The following is a 16,098-nucleotide window of genomic DNA, read 5'->3' as shown; positions in this document are numbered from 1 at the left end:
CAGAAGGTGGGCCAGTCCTTGAGCATATCGGTTTCTTCCCAGGTCCATGGCAGCGCGGACGTGTGGAGCTGTAACTACGGTCAGGGCCAGTACATGTCCTTTACGGTCCACTGGGTGAATGTGCTTCCCACCCAGCCACACCAACAACCTGAACAGGAGATGCCGCTTTCTCCTCCACGTTGTCAAACTGCTGCTCCTGCGCCAGTGTCCGCCGCCTCCTTCTCCACCACCACCTCAGCCTCCACAAGTGCTGCTCCATCATACCACATGTGCTAGGAAGCTGTGCACACATTTCAGCCATTTCCACCCGTTGGAATTCCAGCCTTCATATGTTAGACCATCTAATAGATCAATTGAACTGGCCATGGACGCCTGTTTGTACCACTTCTGTTAAAGGGAACCTGTCAGCAGAAATATACCTAAAAAACCACTACCAGTATGTTGTCAAGCAGCTGAACATCTTCCAGGATCATATTTCTTTCATGGCCCAGGGTGGTGGCATCATCCAGAAAATCAACTCAAGGTGGCAGAGAGTTTAATACTGAATTAAAGCTTTCCCTATCTCTTCACTGATATTCACGGTCCTGCACCCAGTGAAATCACTAACCAAATCTCATGAAGTCTGGTGCATGATGTATGTCACGGGAGGAGGTGTACAGAAAGAGCTTGACTTCAGTGTTAAACTATCTGTCTCCTTGACTATCTGTCTCCTATACTACCAATTTACTTCTCATTTCAAAGTTAATTTTCTCGGTGATGGAACCATGTTGGGCTATGAAAGAAACATGGTTTGGAAGGTGTAAAGCTGTTAGACAACATACTGGTAGAAGTTTTTTAGGCCAGTGTCTGATGACAGGTTCCTTTTAAGCTTTTGTTACTTCAGAGTGAAAAAATATTCTGCAGTTTTCATCCAATTTAAATAGTTGCTCCACTGATTCTGGCACTATTGTACATTTTTTCTGTAGCACCCACCATTCCTGAGCAACCATTTTTATTAGTATCAGTTAGCAATAAGATAATATAGTCTTCAATGTTAAAGTGTATCCAGCACCGGGATGAAGGGCTGTATGCAAATGAACCTAGGGGTCTCTTGGCTCCATATGTTTTAATGGAGTCTGGAGCCCCTCAGGCTCATCTGCATACAGTCCTTCATCCTGGAGGTAGATGTCCTTTAAGGTGGGTCCTCCTGGGATAGAGAAGATGACCTGGAACCACTCACCTGACAACGCAGAGCACAATTATCATGTTATGTGGCAAAAGAAATGGCAATGATTGCTCAGAAATGGTGGCGATAGAAGAAGCTGCATTGAAATCTGTAAAACATAAGCCATTATGAGATCCATAAAGAATTAGTGGAGGCGTAAAAACTCCTCAAAGTTTCTTTTCTCGTTTACGTGATAAACCATCACAATTGTTTGGTAACTAGAAATCAGTGTGGACACATGTGTGGGGTGTAACTTCTAGCAGATACTGAATGTCTGAAGATCTAGATTGTTCTCCTCTTGCTCTGTAACATGCTGCCTGCAGATAGGACATTATGTACAATTTGCTTAGCGCCCCCTGCTCTATAACATGCTGCCTGCAGATAGGTCAGTATATAGAATCTGCTCAGCGCCCCCTGCTATACTGGCAGATAGGACACTTTGTACTATAGACTCCTGCTCTATAAAAGATTGGCTGCAGATTACACAGCATTTTCACTGTTACAGGTTTGCATTACTGGTGTTGTGGTTTTCTTCCATCTCTCTCGCTCTGCATTCCATTATAGCTTATCTAATTAATTATAGGAATCGTTACACCTTTATAGTCTATTCTGACCAAAAGTTACTTTCCAATTCTATTAGAACCCTATTAGATATTCATCATCCCTGTTAACCTTTTCATTTGCAACCCTGTAAAAACCATTATTGATAGGTTTGAAGAAGGAGTTTATTTGTGAGGTTAGACTATTAGGCAGAATTAAAAAAGTAATGGCTTTATAATGAAGCAGTAGCAAATATTTTGCGGAACGTGGTCAAGTGTTATCTACTTCAGCTTTGTTATCCAGTAGTTACATAATTATGGAAAACCTAGGGGAATGATAATCGTGATTATGCATTAATTGATACTTGCATGTTATGAGGTATTGAACTAAAACAGGCTATTTTAACCATGCAACATCTTCATGAAAGGGAAAAGAAAAATCAGAAGTGTTTGTTTTGTAGAGTCGGCTCCAGGTCTCAGTAGGTCCCTCGACGACACAGCCTCAGTAGGCCCCTTTGCAGTGAACTGATGTGGCAGCATTCGAAATTCAGAAACTAAAACAGTCTTCTGTACTAAAATATTACCTGGATTAGTATACCAAACAGCACCCTCATGGTCATTTTATATAAGACCCTCTCCCCCATTGGATTCCTTGTGTACAACCATGTGAGGGCCCCCAATAGCATGGCGCTGGCACTTGCCCAGGTCTGCCCAGGGCTGGTGTCGGCCCGTTGGTTTAGATGGATTGATAAATGGGGTTGTGTATGGTAAATGGGGTTGTGCAGGATAAGACCTTGCTGCTTTCTTTAAAAAAAAAAGTATAAATAGTATACACAACACTCTGGACTGATTAGTAATAGCAACTAACAGCAATTTTGCTCCAATTCTAATCCACAGTACCTCAAACCTCTAAGGCAAAGTATATAGCAATCAATCAGATATCAGTTTTCATTTTTAGAAAATAGAAGCAAATAAAGGCAAGCTTCTCAGGAAGAATGAAAGGCTTCATATTTCTAACAAAATGCAGATCATCTCTTGATATTGCGAGAAAGGCTCCCTCAAGAGCACTGTGCTACAAGAATCATTATTCAAGAAGGTGTCATTGTAAACATTTTCTTCAACTGATGTTACTTTATTATATCCTCGATGGTGCAGAAAATGTTATCATATAGGGGCTTATTTACTAAGGGTCCGCAGACGCACCTTTGTCGGACTTTCCAACATTTTCGGGTTTTCCACGGCTGTGACAGATATTTAACAGGGGATGGTGTCGCACATGATCGGATTTTGGCGCAGCTGCACTGGCTTCAATGCGACAGAAATCTGGGGCATGCCAACGGATGATCCGACTGATTCAGACAGAGCGCAGGATTTAACTTTCAAATTGTGTCACAAGATCAAGCACTTACATGCACCAGGAAAAAGAACGTGAACTATGTCGCACCTGAGCGGGGAAGCGCGCACTATCTTAGTGAATCGTGGCACGGTGCATTATAGATGGATGTACTTTCTGTGAACTCCGCGGACTGGGTAAGTAAATGTGCCCCATTATCTGGTAATGATTGTAGAATGATTGTGGAATGTAGTAGCAATGCCTTTTTATCCTTCATTTATACATCTCTCATTTGTTTTAGGAAAAATGCCAGCACATACGTCAAACAGACCCATAGTCCCACATTCAAGGCCTTTTGCCTCCGTGAGGCGGTATAGGCTGCTTTGCTTTTTGTTCTGCTATAGTCAGAGAAGCTACTGCATCGAAAAATCCTCCATATTACATCTCAAGCACCTCAAAGCACCCTCATGAAAGAAACATATGGTAGGAGTTTTTCAGAAGCATTATCTCACTACATCTGCTCTCTTATTTCAGTCTATCGTCCAATCCATGCTCTTCGATCCACCAGTGATCTTACATTATTCTCTTCCTCCATTAAAACCTCTTCCTCACATTTCCAGGACTTCTCCCGAGCTGCACCAATTCTCTATAGAATGCCCTACTTGGTCTATCAGACTAATACCCAACCTCCAAAGCGTTAAACCTGCTCTTAAAACCCATATATTTATGCAAGCCTATCACGCTCGCTTACTGCATGCAACTTCAGCTCTCTCTTTACTAAACTATTCTGAGTACTCCCCAAACGCCAGGTACCAAGCTACAGGCTTATCTGCAGTCCCATTGACTTTGGACTTTGTATATAAGATGGCGGCTGATGGCTGGTACAGGCACCAGTATTATTATTAAATTATTTTTATTCTATTCCTTTATAAGCTCTTATACTTCTTGTGTCACCCCCTCATAGGCTGTAATCTCTTGCAAGAAGGGTCCCCATTCCTATTGTTTCATAAAAATTACTTATTTAATTTCTATATGTTCCCCAGAATCTGTAAATCGCTACGGAATTTGATGGTGATAATCAAGATTATAATTAAAAATTATTATTATGAAATGTCCCACTATTACACCTTCTCTTATAGTAAAGCCAACACCATGTGCATAACTTGTTCATGCATATATAAGTATGAAAAATGCCCTGTGCACATCGCAATAGAGCGAACAAAGTTTAAATCTGCAGTTTTACTTTACATTAAAAAAAACCCTGAGAAGTAAAGCTATTAACTGTTAAACACAAGTTTAAAAAATTACTGTGAATAGTATAGAAAACTCTGTACAAGAGGAACTTAAAGTCTCAGCCACAGCTCTGGACTGAGGCTCCTCAAAAGACACAAAGGTTCTAAAGGCTGTCACTAGAGATGAGCGAGCACTAAAATGCTCGAGTGCTCGTTATTCAAGACGAACTTTTCCAGATGCTCGAGTGCTCGTCTCGAATAACGAGCCCACGCTGTCTCCGTGCCCCGCTGTCTCCGTGCCCCGCTGTCTCCGTGCCCCGCTGTCTCCGTGCCCCGCTGTCTCCGTGCCCCGCTGTCTCCGTGCCCCGCTGTCTCCGTGCCCCGCTGTCTCCGTGCCCCGCTGTCTCCGTGCCCCGATGTCTCCGTGCCCCGATGTCTCCGTGCCCCGCTGTCTCCGTGCCCCGCTGTCTCCGTGCCCAGCTGTCTCCGTGCCCCGCTGTCTCCGTGCCCAGCTGTCTCCGTGCCCTGCTCTCTCCGTGCCCCGCTGTCTCCGTGCCCAGCTGTCTCCGTGCCCCGCTCTCTCCGTGCCCCGATGTCTCCGTGCCCAGCTGTCTCCGTGCCCAGCTGTCTCCGTGCCCAGCTGTCTCCGTGCCCAGCTGTCTCCGTGCCCCGCTCTCTCCGTGCCCCGCTGTCTCCGTGCCCCGATGTCTCCGTGCCCAGCTGTCTCCGTGCCCAGCTGTCTCCGTGCCCAGCTGTCTCCGTGCCCAGCTGTCTCTGTGCCCCGCTCTCTCCGTGCGCCGATGTCTCCGTGCCCAGCTGTCTCCGTGCCCCGCTGTCTCCGTGCCCCGCTCTCTCCGTGCCCCGCTGTCTCCGTGCCCCGCTCTCTCCGTGCCCCGCTGTCTCCGTGCCCCGCTGTCTCCGTGCCTCGCTGTCTCCGTGCCCCGATGTCTCCGTGCCCCGATGTCTCCGTGCCCCGATGTCTCCGTGCCCCGATGTCTCCGTGCCGCTCCGTGCCGCTGCCTGATGTCTCCGTGCCCCGATGTCTCCGTGCCGCTCCGTGCCGCTGCCTGATGTCTCCGTGCTGCCGCTGCCCCATGTCTTCGTGCTGCCGCTGCCCCATGTCTCCGTGCTGCTCCCCGGTGTCTCTGTGCTGCTCCCCGGTGTCTCTGTGCTGCTCCTCGTTGTCTCTGTCCTGCTCACCGTGTTCTGCAATGTGTTCTTCACACATATATATTGTTCTTCACTTAGTATTTTGTTCGCACCGTTCCGCGCGTATCTCCCGACAAGTAAGCAGATGTGCCGAACATCTGTAATCTATTCTTCACTGTGTTTTTCACTGTGTTTTTCACTTAAATGATCCTGTGGTCACTGTGTTCACTGTTTTTATTCTATTCTTCATTGTTCTTCACTGTGTTTTTTTAATTAAATGCTCGATCTCGAGCAGGGGAAATACTCGTCCGAGCAACGAGCCGTTTCGAGTACCTTAATACTCGAACGAGCATCAAGCTCGGACGAGTATACTCGCTCATCTCTAGCTGTCACCCTTGAAGTGACCTTTATCTATTAGAAAAAGTCAAAGCTATATTGTACAGTGCCATCTGTCTGTTCTTCAAACATCCAATCAAATAAGTAACCTACGACCAGTATATACTATTCCCGAATAACCCCTTTCAAATAGCAGAAATGAATGTCTGAGCTTGGAGCACAAGCCTTTCAAACAAATCAGTTAGTAATGTGTACCCAAATATAATATTTAGCTGATGAGATGTTTATTATTATTAATACTCATTTATTTTACACTACCATAAATCACAAAGCCCAGAAAATATTAAAAAGATGTATGTAGAAAACAATATAAGGATCTGAGGTGATGGGGAAATATGCTGGGGAAATATTACTCCATTCACAGTATTTTTCGGAGTATAAGGTGCACCGGAGTATAAGGCGCACCATCAATAAATGCCTGCTAAAACATCTAGGTTCATATATAAGGCGCACCAGAGTATAAGGCGCACCTGATTATAAGGGTGAATAACCAGCAGGTGGCAGACCTATGCACAGTTCAAGGCAGCTGTTGTCTGTAAGTACGGTTCATATATAAGGCACACTGGACTATAAGGCGCACCTTTGATTTCTGAGAAAATCAAAGGATTTTTATTGCGCCTTATAGTCCGAAAAATACAGTACTATATTCTCACTACATTCACAGAAGATGTTACAACATATAAGTGTGAAGTATAATCATTTCTCCTGTGATATAACTGGTGTATATAAAATATTATTGAGGAATTGACCATTTATAGAGCTAAGCTGCTGTATCTACAGTAAGGTGAAATTAAAAACGTATGTAAAAAACAGTATAGTAGATAAATCTGAGCTGCAGTATAGGCATGTGATTTACATTGAGCTGAGCTACCGTTTCTAAGCGGCCATTATACTGTATAGCCACCGACCTTAGGGGCATTCAGACCGACATTGTAGGGACATATATATATGGTTGCAAGTTTAGGGCTGTTTATATCTCCCCATAGATGGCAATAGGCTCCCGGTAGTGGTTCGAGGGGTACCGCACCATACATGGTGAAAAGATAGAACATGTTAGTACGCTCGTGCGCTGTGCATCCCTATGGAGAGCGCGCCTCCCATAGACTCATCAGCTACGACCGGGCGACCATACATGTATGTAGATGCAGCCTTACATGGAACTGAACTTCTTCATGTTGAGAAATAGGAGGCATGTGAGCCTATTTTTTAAGACTCTGGCAATGAACCTGACTGTTAGTGAAACTGCTGCAAGCTATTGACGAGGAAACTTTGTTGGGCCCATAAGTCCTAAGTGACACCTATGACAATGGGATTCATCCAGGTCTGTTATGATCGACTGAAGATCTACATGGATTTTATCAAAAAAAGCCAATAGTGCAAGAAAGGATCAAGTCTGACAGAAACAAAATCAGTGTAGTCTTTTACAAAAATAATTTAGCTTCTCGTTTAGAGACCCAATAAACAATGAACGCATAGACAATCACTTTCTAAATTAAGGTTGATTAACTGTCTCCTTCAGGTACGTTTATAAACCTCAGAGCTGCCCTTCACACATCATAGGTAATGAAAGTAAGTGTAAAGTAATAACTCTGCTTAAATAAATAAAAAATACACAACTTAATTTTTCTGTCAGGGCTATTAATAAGAAATGATTATTCAAGTGGAAATTACGAATATTACCTTAATCACCAAATCAAATTTCTGGTGCAAATCTCTGTTTACCGGCTTGAGAAGTGTTAGCACAGCCGTGGTTCGATTCATATGGAAATATTGCGCATAATCCTCTGGAGTCCCTGCAAAAGAAGACAATGTCTTGAACACCTAATTGACAGAAAACAAAGGACAATGATTGTTTCTTCCACCGCACCCTATGTATAGGCTATGCTGCTTTCATTCCATTTCAGAGAGGTAATAAATGTATTCATTTTAGCACACAGGTAATAAAAAATGCAAGATGGCTTAAAAGAAGCAGAACTTAATATGATCAGGGACTGACATTATTTTATGTGATGCCGACAGTTCAATACTGTCTCAGCTTTTAATAACCTATCAAACAATTTATTCTATAATAGACAGAGTTTTATGCAATTTATATCTCGCTAAAGTGAATGACAATGAGGATACCTTGGGATTAGGCATTAAATATTTAAAGGAGAATCACAGAAGATACAGAATGACTGAAAGGATAAGCAAAATACCATCTATTATTGTGTTTCCTTACTTGCCAATAGTTACAAATTAAGGATTGTGTCATAGCATGTGGAAAATAACATTCTCATACACTGATCTGTACATTCAACAAAAATTGCAAACTCAACACAAATGAACAAATACATTAGGCTAGGAATGAAAGTGTTAAGTGTTACCTTTTGTACTGATAGTATAGAAATTTTTCACTATCTTTAAAGCAAGCAGTCAGTTGTTTGCTAAAATTGCTAAAAAAAAGCAGAGTTGTCCAATTTCCTGCTATTTTTCTAACAAGTCTTCTCAGTTATATAAGAAACACATGTTAATCAGAGTGAAAAATCAGTATATTCACTGTCCAGCTGCAGGGCACACATCAGCGCTGCTCACCCTGTAAGCGGCACATCAGCGCTGCACACCCCGTAAGCGGCACATCAGCGCTGCTCACCCTGTAAGCGGCACATCAGCGCTGCTCTCCCTGTAAGCGGCACATCAGCGCTGCTCACCCTGTAAGCGGCACATCAGCGCTGCAAACCCCGTAAGCGGCACATCAGCGCTGCACACCCCGTAAGTGGCACATCAGCGCTGCACACCCTGTAAGCAGCACATCAGCGCTGCTCACCCTGTAAGCGGCACAGCAGGTCCGACAAGTCCTACATTCATCACAGTGCAGTGAAACAACGTGTGCTCACCATACAGTGACCGGGTGCCATAGACATCAATGGGGACCATATTGGTTCCCTTTATGTTCATGTCAATGAGCCCTGAAACCTACAGCATTATTATACATTTATGACCCCTTATTCACATGAGCCCTATTTTCACTATGTAGTGCTGAGGTCAAATCGGTTTGCATAAACTAACATGTGGTTGGTTTTCCACAGCTTTTGATGAAAGGGCCAGAATTGACCGGCTTTGAGAAGTTTGGACATGTGACACCATAATACCATTTCATTTAACTTGTTACCTTAATCTCTAGGAAAGTGTAGGAATTAAAAATAGGACACTGCTGTTTTGCAGTGAGAAGTGAACATAGTAGTTGGAATACTAAAATAGATCCCATACTGTGAAATGGAAAAGGCAATAGAGTATCTAAATACAGGCAGTCCCGGGGTTACATACAAGTTAGGTTCTGCAGGTTTGTTCTTAAGTTGAATTTGTATGTAAGTCGGAACTGTATACTTTATTATTGTAACCCGAGTCAAATTTTTTTTGGTCTCTGTGACAATTGGATTTTGAAAATGTTGGGTTGTCATAAGAACCAGGATTAACACTAAAGCTTCATGACAGACGCCTGTGATAACTGTTACAGCTTTTTATTGTAGCCTAAGGCTTAAATACAGTAAATTACCAAAATCCAGAGGTCCGTTTGTAACTAGGGGTCATCGGTAAGTCAGGTGTTCTTAAGTAGGGGACCACCTGTATACCAAAGTGATATGCAGAATGCAACCATATGCCCCCATGTAATGGTATCAAGCCATGTCTAATAAGGTTCACAATCCAAACCCTCCAACTGGGTGAAATTGTCAATGGTAGATTTAATTGATAAACAATACATCAATGGAACTATTTTTCAGTTGCAGAAAATTTGTGAAATGTTTCAGCCATTTGTGAAATGTTCCCCTCTAAAATTATTTTAACCGTACAGTTTATCAGATTGTTAACAATATATTCTATACCTTTTATCTATAGTTTTGAAATTTTGAAGATTTTCTGTTGGATAGAAAACAAAACTATAGTTACGTTGGGGGGGGGAAGGGTACATGAAAGGTGCTGTAAATACTCATATAAGCACTTCTCTGAACAAGCAGTAGCTCCATGAAGGGACCTTTTCTTAATTTAGGTCATATAAACCAAAGTTTATTTTGCAATCCTAAATGAAAATACCTTTAAGGGTATTTACTGTCCATGATACCCTAACTCCCTATAAGTCAAATGTCATTTTGAAGTAGCTAAAGTGCAAAAAAATATAAAGAAATATTCCTATAGTGATTGTGGTAAAACGATGGTGTCGTATTGCCACCTCTCCTATAACCGAAGCCTCTTGATGTATCCTGCTGCACCAGAGCAGTGGTTGGGCTATCATACACCAACACATGAGCGCCAGGGGATGGATAAATAACCCCCAACGGGTGCATAAAGAAATCTGACCAAAATAGCATGCGGTTGCACATTCTCACACATTTCAGTGAAGTAGCTGCCACAAGTAGGACGATGCTAGGATTAAAATTTGACACTTAGGGGCACATTTACTAAGGGTCCGCACACCACATTTCCGCTGGGTTTGCCGACTATTCCCGATTTGTGCCACATTTAACAGGGGTTTTTGGCGCACGCGGTCGGATTTTGGCACAATCGCACCGACTTTCATGCACCACAAATCAGGGGCATGGCCATCGGACAACCCGACTGATTCGGACTAAGCGCAGAATTTAAAATTCAAATTGTTTTTGCAAGCCATGCGCTCACATACAGTGGGAAGAAGATGGTGATCTCCGGCGGGCCTGCGTGGGGAAGCGACACATGCAGGATATCGGGCGCACGATCTCGGTGAACAGCGCCGGACTTCATCCTCATTGGACAGTCCGGATCAGGGATCGTGACAGGACCGGGTAAGTAAATGTGCCCCTTAGTGTATGTACAAGTGGCCTTATACTGAAATCAGCCTGAAGTCCATTGCCCAAAAACAATTATGTCATCTGTGTGGTTTTCTACACTACATCTGATAGTACTCGAGCATTGATAATTAATTGAGCATTGCACACTTCAGATCCAATCATTCAATTGATCCAATCCTATCAGAGAAAAACACAGCATATACTACTATTATCCAAGTCCTGAGTGAACCTCACCGATTGAAGTCAAAGGGTACATGAAAACAAAAACTATGGCACAATGTTACCCGCCTAGTGCCATCAGTCTCTAACAAACAATTTTCAAGAAAGTAGCTGAAAGCTGTGAAAATCTGATACAACTAGGGTGACACTAAGACTACTAAAAAAGATGGTCATACAGTACTAGGACTGAAATGTGACCAAAGTTGAACAAAATCATGATTTTCACTGACCAAAATCTTACAATATGACAATCGATTTGCAATCAAAGACCTCTAGTAATTGAAGCAAAGGAGAGAGGTAACAATAGGGAAGTCTTAACTTTTGCTTCAGCTCCTATTGGCACTTTTAAGTGATCATTTACCAGGATCAATACGATGATAGTCAGGAATGTCTTCAGCGCTGTATTTTTAAGAATGAAAATAAGAAATTATAAAAGTTCTATTATTATTAACTTTGATACATGTTACCTACCAACAAGTATGGAGAAAAGTATTCCAGGCCGGTCAGATATGGGTTGTATATCAGTATCCTGATCTTCAGCTTGTATAGGTGGTGTGACATTAACTGGATTTACTCTTACCTAGTAAAAAAAAAAAATATATACATATTTTTATTGTATATGCATAAGTACAACTCGTCAAGCAATGCACAGAATTCAGGTAAGCGGACATCATATAATGCACAATTATAATTGCATTTGGAGAACCAGCGCCAGGTAATTGAAGGTGAGCAGAGCCCTTCAGTATGGACCACAGCATCTGTAGCTGCAAGTAAGGAGATAGGTGGTGCTCCAAGTTGGGGAGTTGACAATCCTGTACCCAGTCAAATATATATTGCAGTTGCCCTGTTAGAATTCCCCCCATATAATCTGCCACAGAAGAAAGTAGATCACCCATGCAATTAACTGTGGCATGTGGCTGCAAAAAATGCTGCCGTGTGTAATATTGCCCTGGAAGCTGGGGGAGCGATATAGATACCCAATATACTGTATACAAAATTAATATGGGCATGGGAGAACACATGGCATCCATTCGGGCCCACTAGACTAACAATTGGGTCCCAGTGCACTGACCTATGAATCTGTAAAGAAACCCCTCTAGACTACAAACTATGGCATAAATGTTGTGCCCATCGAATCCATGGTTTTGGAGCACCTGAAATCTATCAGCGACGGGTTTCCTGCAAGCAAATAACATGGGGGTTATGCAATTCTGATTTGGTTCCAGACCATAATCCAATTTCTTAAGCCTCGGACATTCCAAGAAAACAGATGCAACTCTGACATGACATTACAAGGGGTGCGAGACTGGGTCCCAAGTGTGGGTAGGTGTCCCGCTAATCAACATAATACACCAGTTTTATTTGATTGCTCCTTCCATGTTTAGATTGCAGAAGTATTAAATGTCTGTTGGAAACCCCTTTATTACTCACTTTGGGACAGCTTAATTGCAATATACACTTGCCAAATTGAAACACTTGAGATAATTTTCTTAAGCAAGAGACTTTTTATCCACTTTTCCTATCCAAGCCACAGAGCACAGATGCCAAAAAAAAATCATCACGATGCCCATTTTACTGAACGTATGTAAACACTCCAAGCAAAACCTGCTGCGAAAATGAAGTTAAGCGTCTGTATAAATACTTCACAACAAACAATTTGTTTGAAATCTCTTCCAAAGTCAAAACCTATCTTCTACGGCTCGGTAGAAGGACTTCAAATTGTAACAACTCCCTCTATTGAATGCTACCTTTGCAAGTGTCTATACAGTTTCAGTAAAAAAAACTGAGTAAAACTCCATACAATTTAGCTTGTAATTAATGTGCGTTTGTAATAGCGGTCTGTCAGCACATTAATTACCGTCTTCCCAGGAATTAAGTGGTTTTATTTAGGTATAGTTTGCCAATTACAAGAAATTTAGTTAAAGCAGCCACCCATTTCTTACACATTGATAATATATTAAATATTAGTTACAGGATTATTGAAGGGGCATTCCCATCTGGGTATTCCCATTTAATTTAATCTACCATACACATACATTTCTTTAAATGGATGTTTTTTTTTTTAAAAATTGACCCTTGTGAAAATAATTTCCCATACATATAGCCATGTTGTCCCTTCAAAAAAGGATAACTGTCTTTGGATATGACCACCTTCGCACTCTGGCAGAGATGGTCAGCAATGGTGTAACTAGAAGCTGATGGGCCCCAGTGCAAAGTCTGTGCCAGGCCCCCGACTATAATGTATGGTTTATAGTAATAGTCTTCTCAAATGGGAAACTGACACCATAAGGGTCACCTAAACCTCTGCACCCCCTCAAGTTACGCCCCTGATGGTCTGCCCAACCACCTGTATTCAGCATTCATTACTGCAGGACGACTGCTGAACATACAAATATGTTTATTCGTGCAATCACTCCAGCATCAGTGGTCGTATCTAAGAGCAGCTATCTCCTTTCTAAGGGATCATATGACCACATATACGAGAAATTATCTTTTATTTTGTCTTTTATCTTATATTATCTAACAAACATAATTTATTTAGAATAACATCCAAATGAAGAGATGTTTGTATAGGGCAGATAAATTAAATGAAATCTTAATGCCCAGATAAGAAAACCCTTTTGAGGAGGAAACATAGGTTTTTGTTGATTGTTTCATCACAGCAGATTAAAATTTTAAAAATATTGATTCTAGTCTCCCATACTACAATTAGAATAGAATGGTAGCATAAATAACTTTAATACAAATTTACTTCAAGTATGATTTGTAAAGCGCTGCAGAATTTGATGGTGCTATATAAATAAAGATGATGTTTATTATAAGTTTTTGTTAAGAATTTGAAATTGGCCTGAAGGTACTTTTTTTCTGTACTTTTAGTGTTTATACAGCAGCTCTTCACATTTACAAATGTGTACATTTTATGTAAAAAAAAACAACTATTGTAAAAGCAGAAGAAACAGTATTATATTTATGTTATTGACATTAGTAGGTTCAAACTACAATGGCCATTTTTTTGTTTCTGTATCCAAAAGTGAATACATCAAGACAACCTGACACAGAGGGCAGGTAATTGCCATTTTATTATTTTGGCTCTGGTGACAGGTGGCACAACATCAAAAAGAAAAGGTGGCATTGGGAAACAAAATTGTAGTCTAAGCTAAGAGAAAGCAGTATATTGGTATCAAGAGGTTTAAGATTGCGCTGTTCTCTTATGCTATAAATAACTAGCTTTCATTTTTTTTTTGTCTGATTCATAATTGAGGTGATGTCTCGTCATTTATTTTATATGGTTTGCCTAAAAGCATAATTCATAGCAAAATGAATCACAATCTGAATGACTTCATTGAATACATTACTAGACTATTTTTCTGTCCAATCTATGGAGATTAAATCACCAGGATGAAGGATTGTAAACCAAGCACATTACCCCACTGTTTGAATAAAAAATTATATGCAGATGAGGTTGAGGGGCTCCAGACTCCTTTGACATCCATTGAGCCTGGAGCCCCTCAGGCTCATTTGAATAATTTTTAACAGTAAACATTTAATATTGGTTGTGTAAGGAAAAGTTATACCATTTTCAAATATAGGAAAAGGTACAAGGAATCTCGGCACTCACATGAAGCCACCAGGTTTGGTTTGAATAAATTTCTTCCTCTTTATTCACATCTCCGGAACAACATGCAGTTACAGCTTAAAAGATCGACGCGTTTCAACGCTTGTGCGTCTTAGTCATGATCAGTAAACTTATCATGACTAAGACGCACAAGCGTCGAAACGCGTCAACGCTGTTCCGGAGATGTGAATAAAAAGGAAGAAATTTATTTCAACCAAACCTGGCGGCTTCATGTGAGTGCCGAGATTCCTTGTACCTTTTGCTGATTTGGAACTTGGCGGTGGTCTTTCCTTTTTCGTGCACCAAGGCGGATACCAGAGGACTGTGGACCATCACACTGTGGGGTGAGCTGAACACGCACCTGTTAGGGTGCTATCTGCACATGTCTTTCATTTTCCAATATACTTACCCTTCCCACAGTTGGTCCAATAGACCTGGATTGGAGAGTGGCTCTATATGAATGGCTAACTCACTTATTCTTAGTTCAACCATTCATAGGACTCTGTTTTTTAAATAGGTGGGGTCCTCGATGTGGGATCCACACCTATAATGTATTCATACCATATCTTGCGGAGAAGTCATAAATACATAAAATTAGAAACATCTTTTATGATTTTTGGTAATGGTGACCACTGCTGATGAGCGGACCCAAACCGCAAAGTTCTGGTTCATTAGATGTTTGTGACAATGGGGGTCATTTACTAAGGGCCCGATTCCCGTTTTCCCGACGTGTTACCCAAATATTTCCGATATGCGCCGATTTTCCCTAAATTGCCCCGGGTTTTTGGCGCACGTGATCGGATTGTGGCGGATCGGCATGCACGCGACGTAAATGTGGGGGCGTGGCCGAACAAAAACCCGACGGATTCGGAGAAACCACCGCATTTAAAAAATGGTGGACATCGGAGGAACTGCCTTAGTGAATCGCCAGAAGACCCGAATCCACCGCAGAGAACGCGCCGCTGGATCGCGAATGGACCGGGTAGGTAAATCTGCCCCATTATGTTTACAGGATTGACTATGCACTTTTTTGTCCACCAGGGATTGTTTTATGGGTGGATTTTAATTGTGGTGATTAAACATGTGTTGCTATTGGTCTGTATCATGAATAAAATGAATTGAATCTTGCATAAACTGCTGTTTACAGTCTTTAGATGTTTGGGTCCAGATTCTGGCTCACTGGACCCAACACCTTCTCCCCCACCAATAATGCCGGTCAACAAATGCATTTAAATGGCTAAACCACCCATGCCAACACTTGCATAGGTGTTGATCGGTGATGTAATTGGGAGCAACTAACCTCCCCAAAATGGCAGCCACAGAAAATTCAAATGCTGCTGGTGTCTTTGACAGCGGCGTTTAAACAGTTAATACTCAAGATTTGTGCTGCCCGAATTTGTGCAGGTCCGCCAATCACTAGTGACCATACCATTTAAACATGTAATAGTCTGTTAGGGATTAGGTCCAGGATCGTCGTCTCCTGGGGTAGACGGGCACAATTCACCAGCACACCAGTAAATTCAATGTCCACACTGAGCGATTTGGGTACAACTGACCTCAGCCAGTTTTATTCGGCAGTAAAAACAAAATAAACTTAACAGCAAAAAT

The 16,098-nt window shown here is 41.8% G+C and overlaps 1 protein-coding gene across 1 annotated transcript in view; it reads right to left on the bottom strand.

Moving 5' to 3' along the window:
• The window catches only part of PCDH15 (protocadherin related 15), a 934,666-nt gene that overhangs the window by 452,668 nt on the left and 465,900 nt on the right, over window positions 1-16,098 (bottom strand). The window contains exons 10-11 of the mRNA XM_072131129.1: window positions 11,346-11,454; window positions 7,534-7,646 (exon numbers count right to left, since the gene is read on the bottom strand). Coding sequence (XP_071987230.1) covers window positions 7,534-7,646; window positions 11,346-11,454 — 222 coding nt within the window. The remainder of the gene's footprint in view (window positions 1-7,533; window positions 7,647-11,345; window positions 11,455-16,098) is intronic.

Source organism: Engystomops pustulosus, chromosome 11, assembly GCF_040894005.1.
Source record: "Engystomops pustulosus chromosome 11, aEngPut4.maternal, whole genome shotgun sequence".
NCBI classification, from domain to species: Eukaryota; Metazoa; Chordata; class Amphibia; order Anura; family Leptodactylidae; genus Engystomops; species Engystomops pustulosus.
Note: the sequence above shows the minus strand (reverse complement) of the source record. Positions and strands in the feature narration are given on the sequence as shown.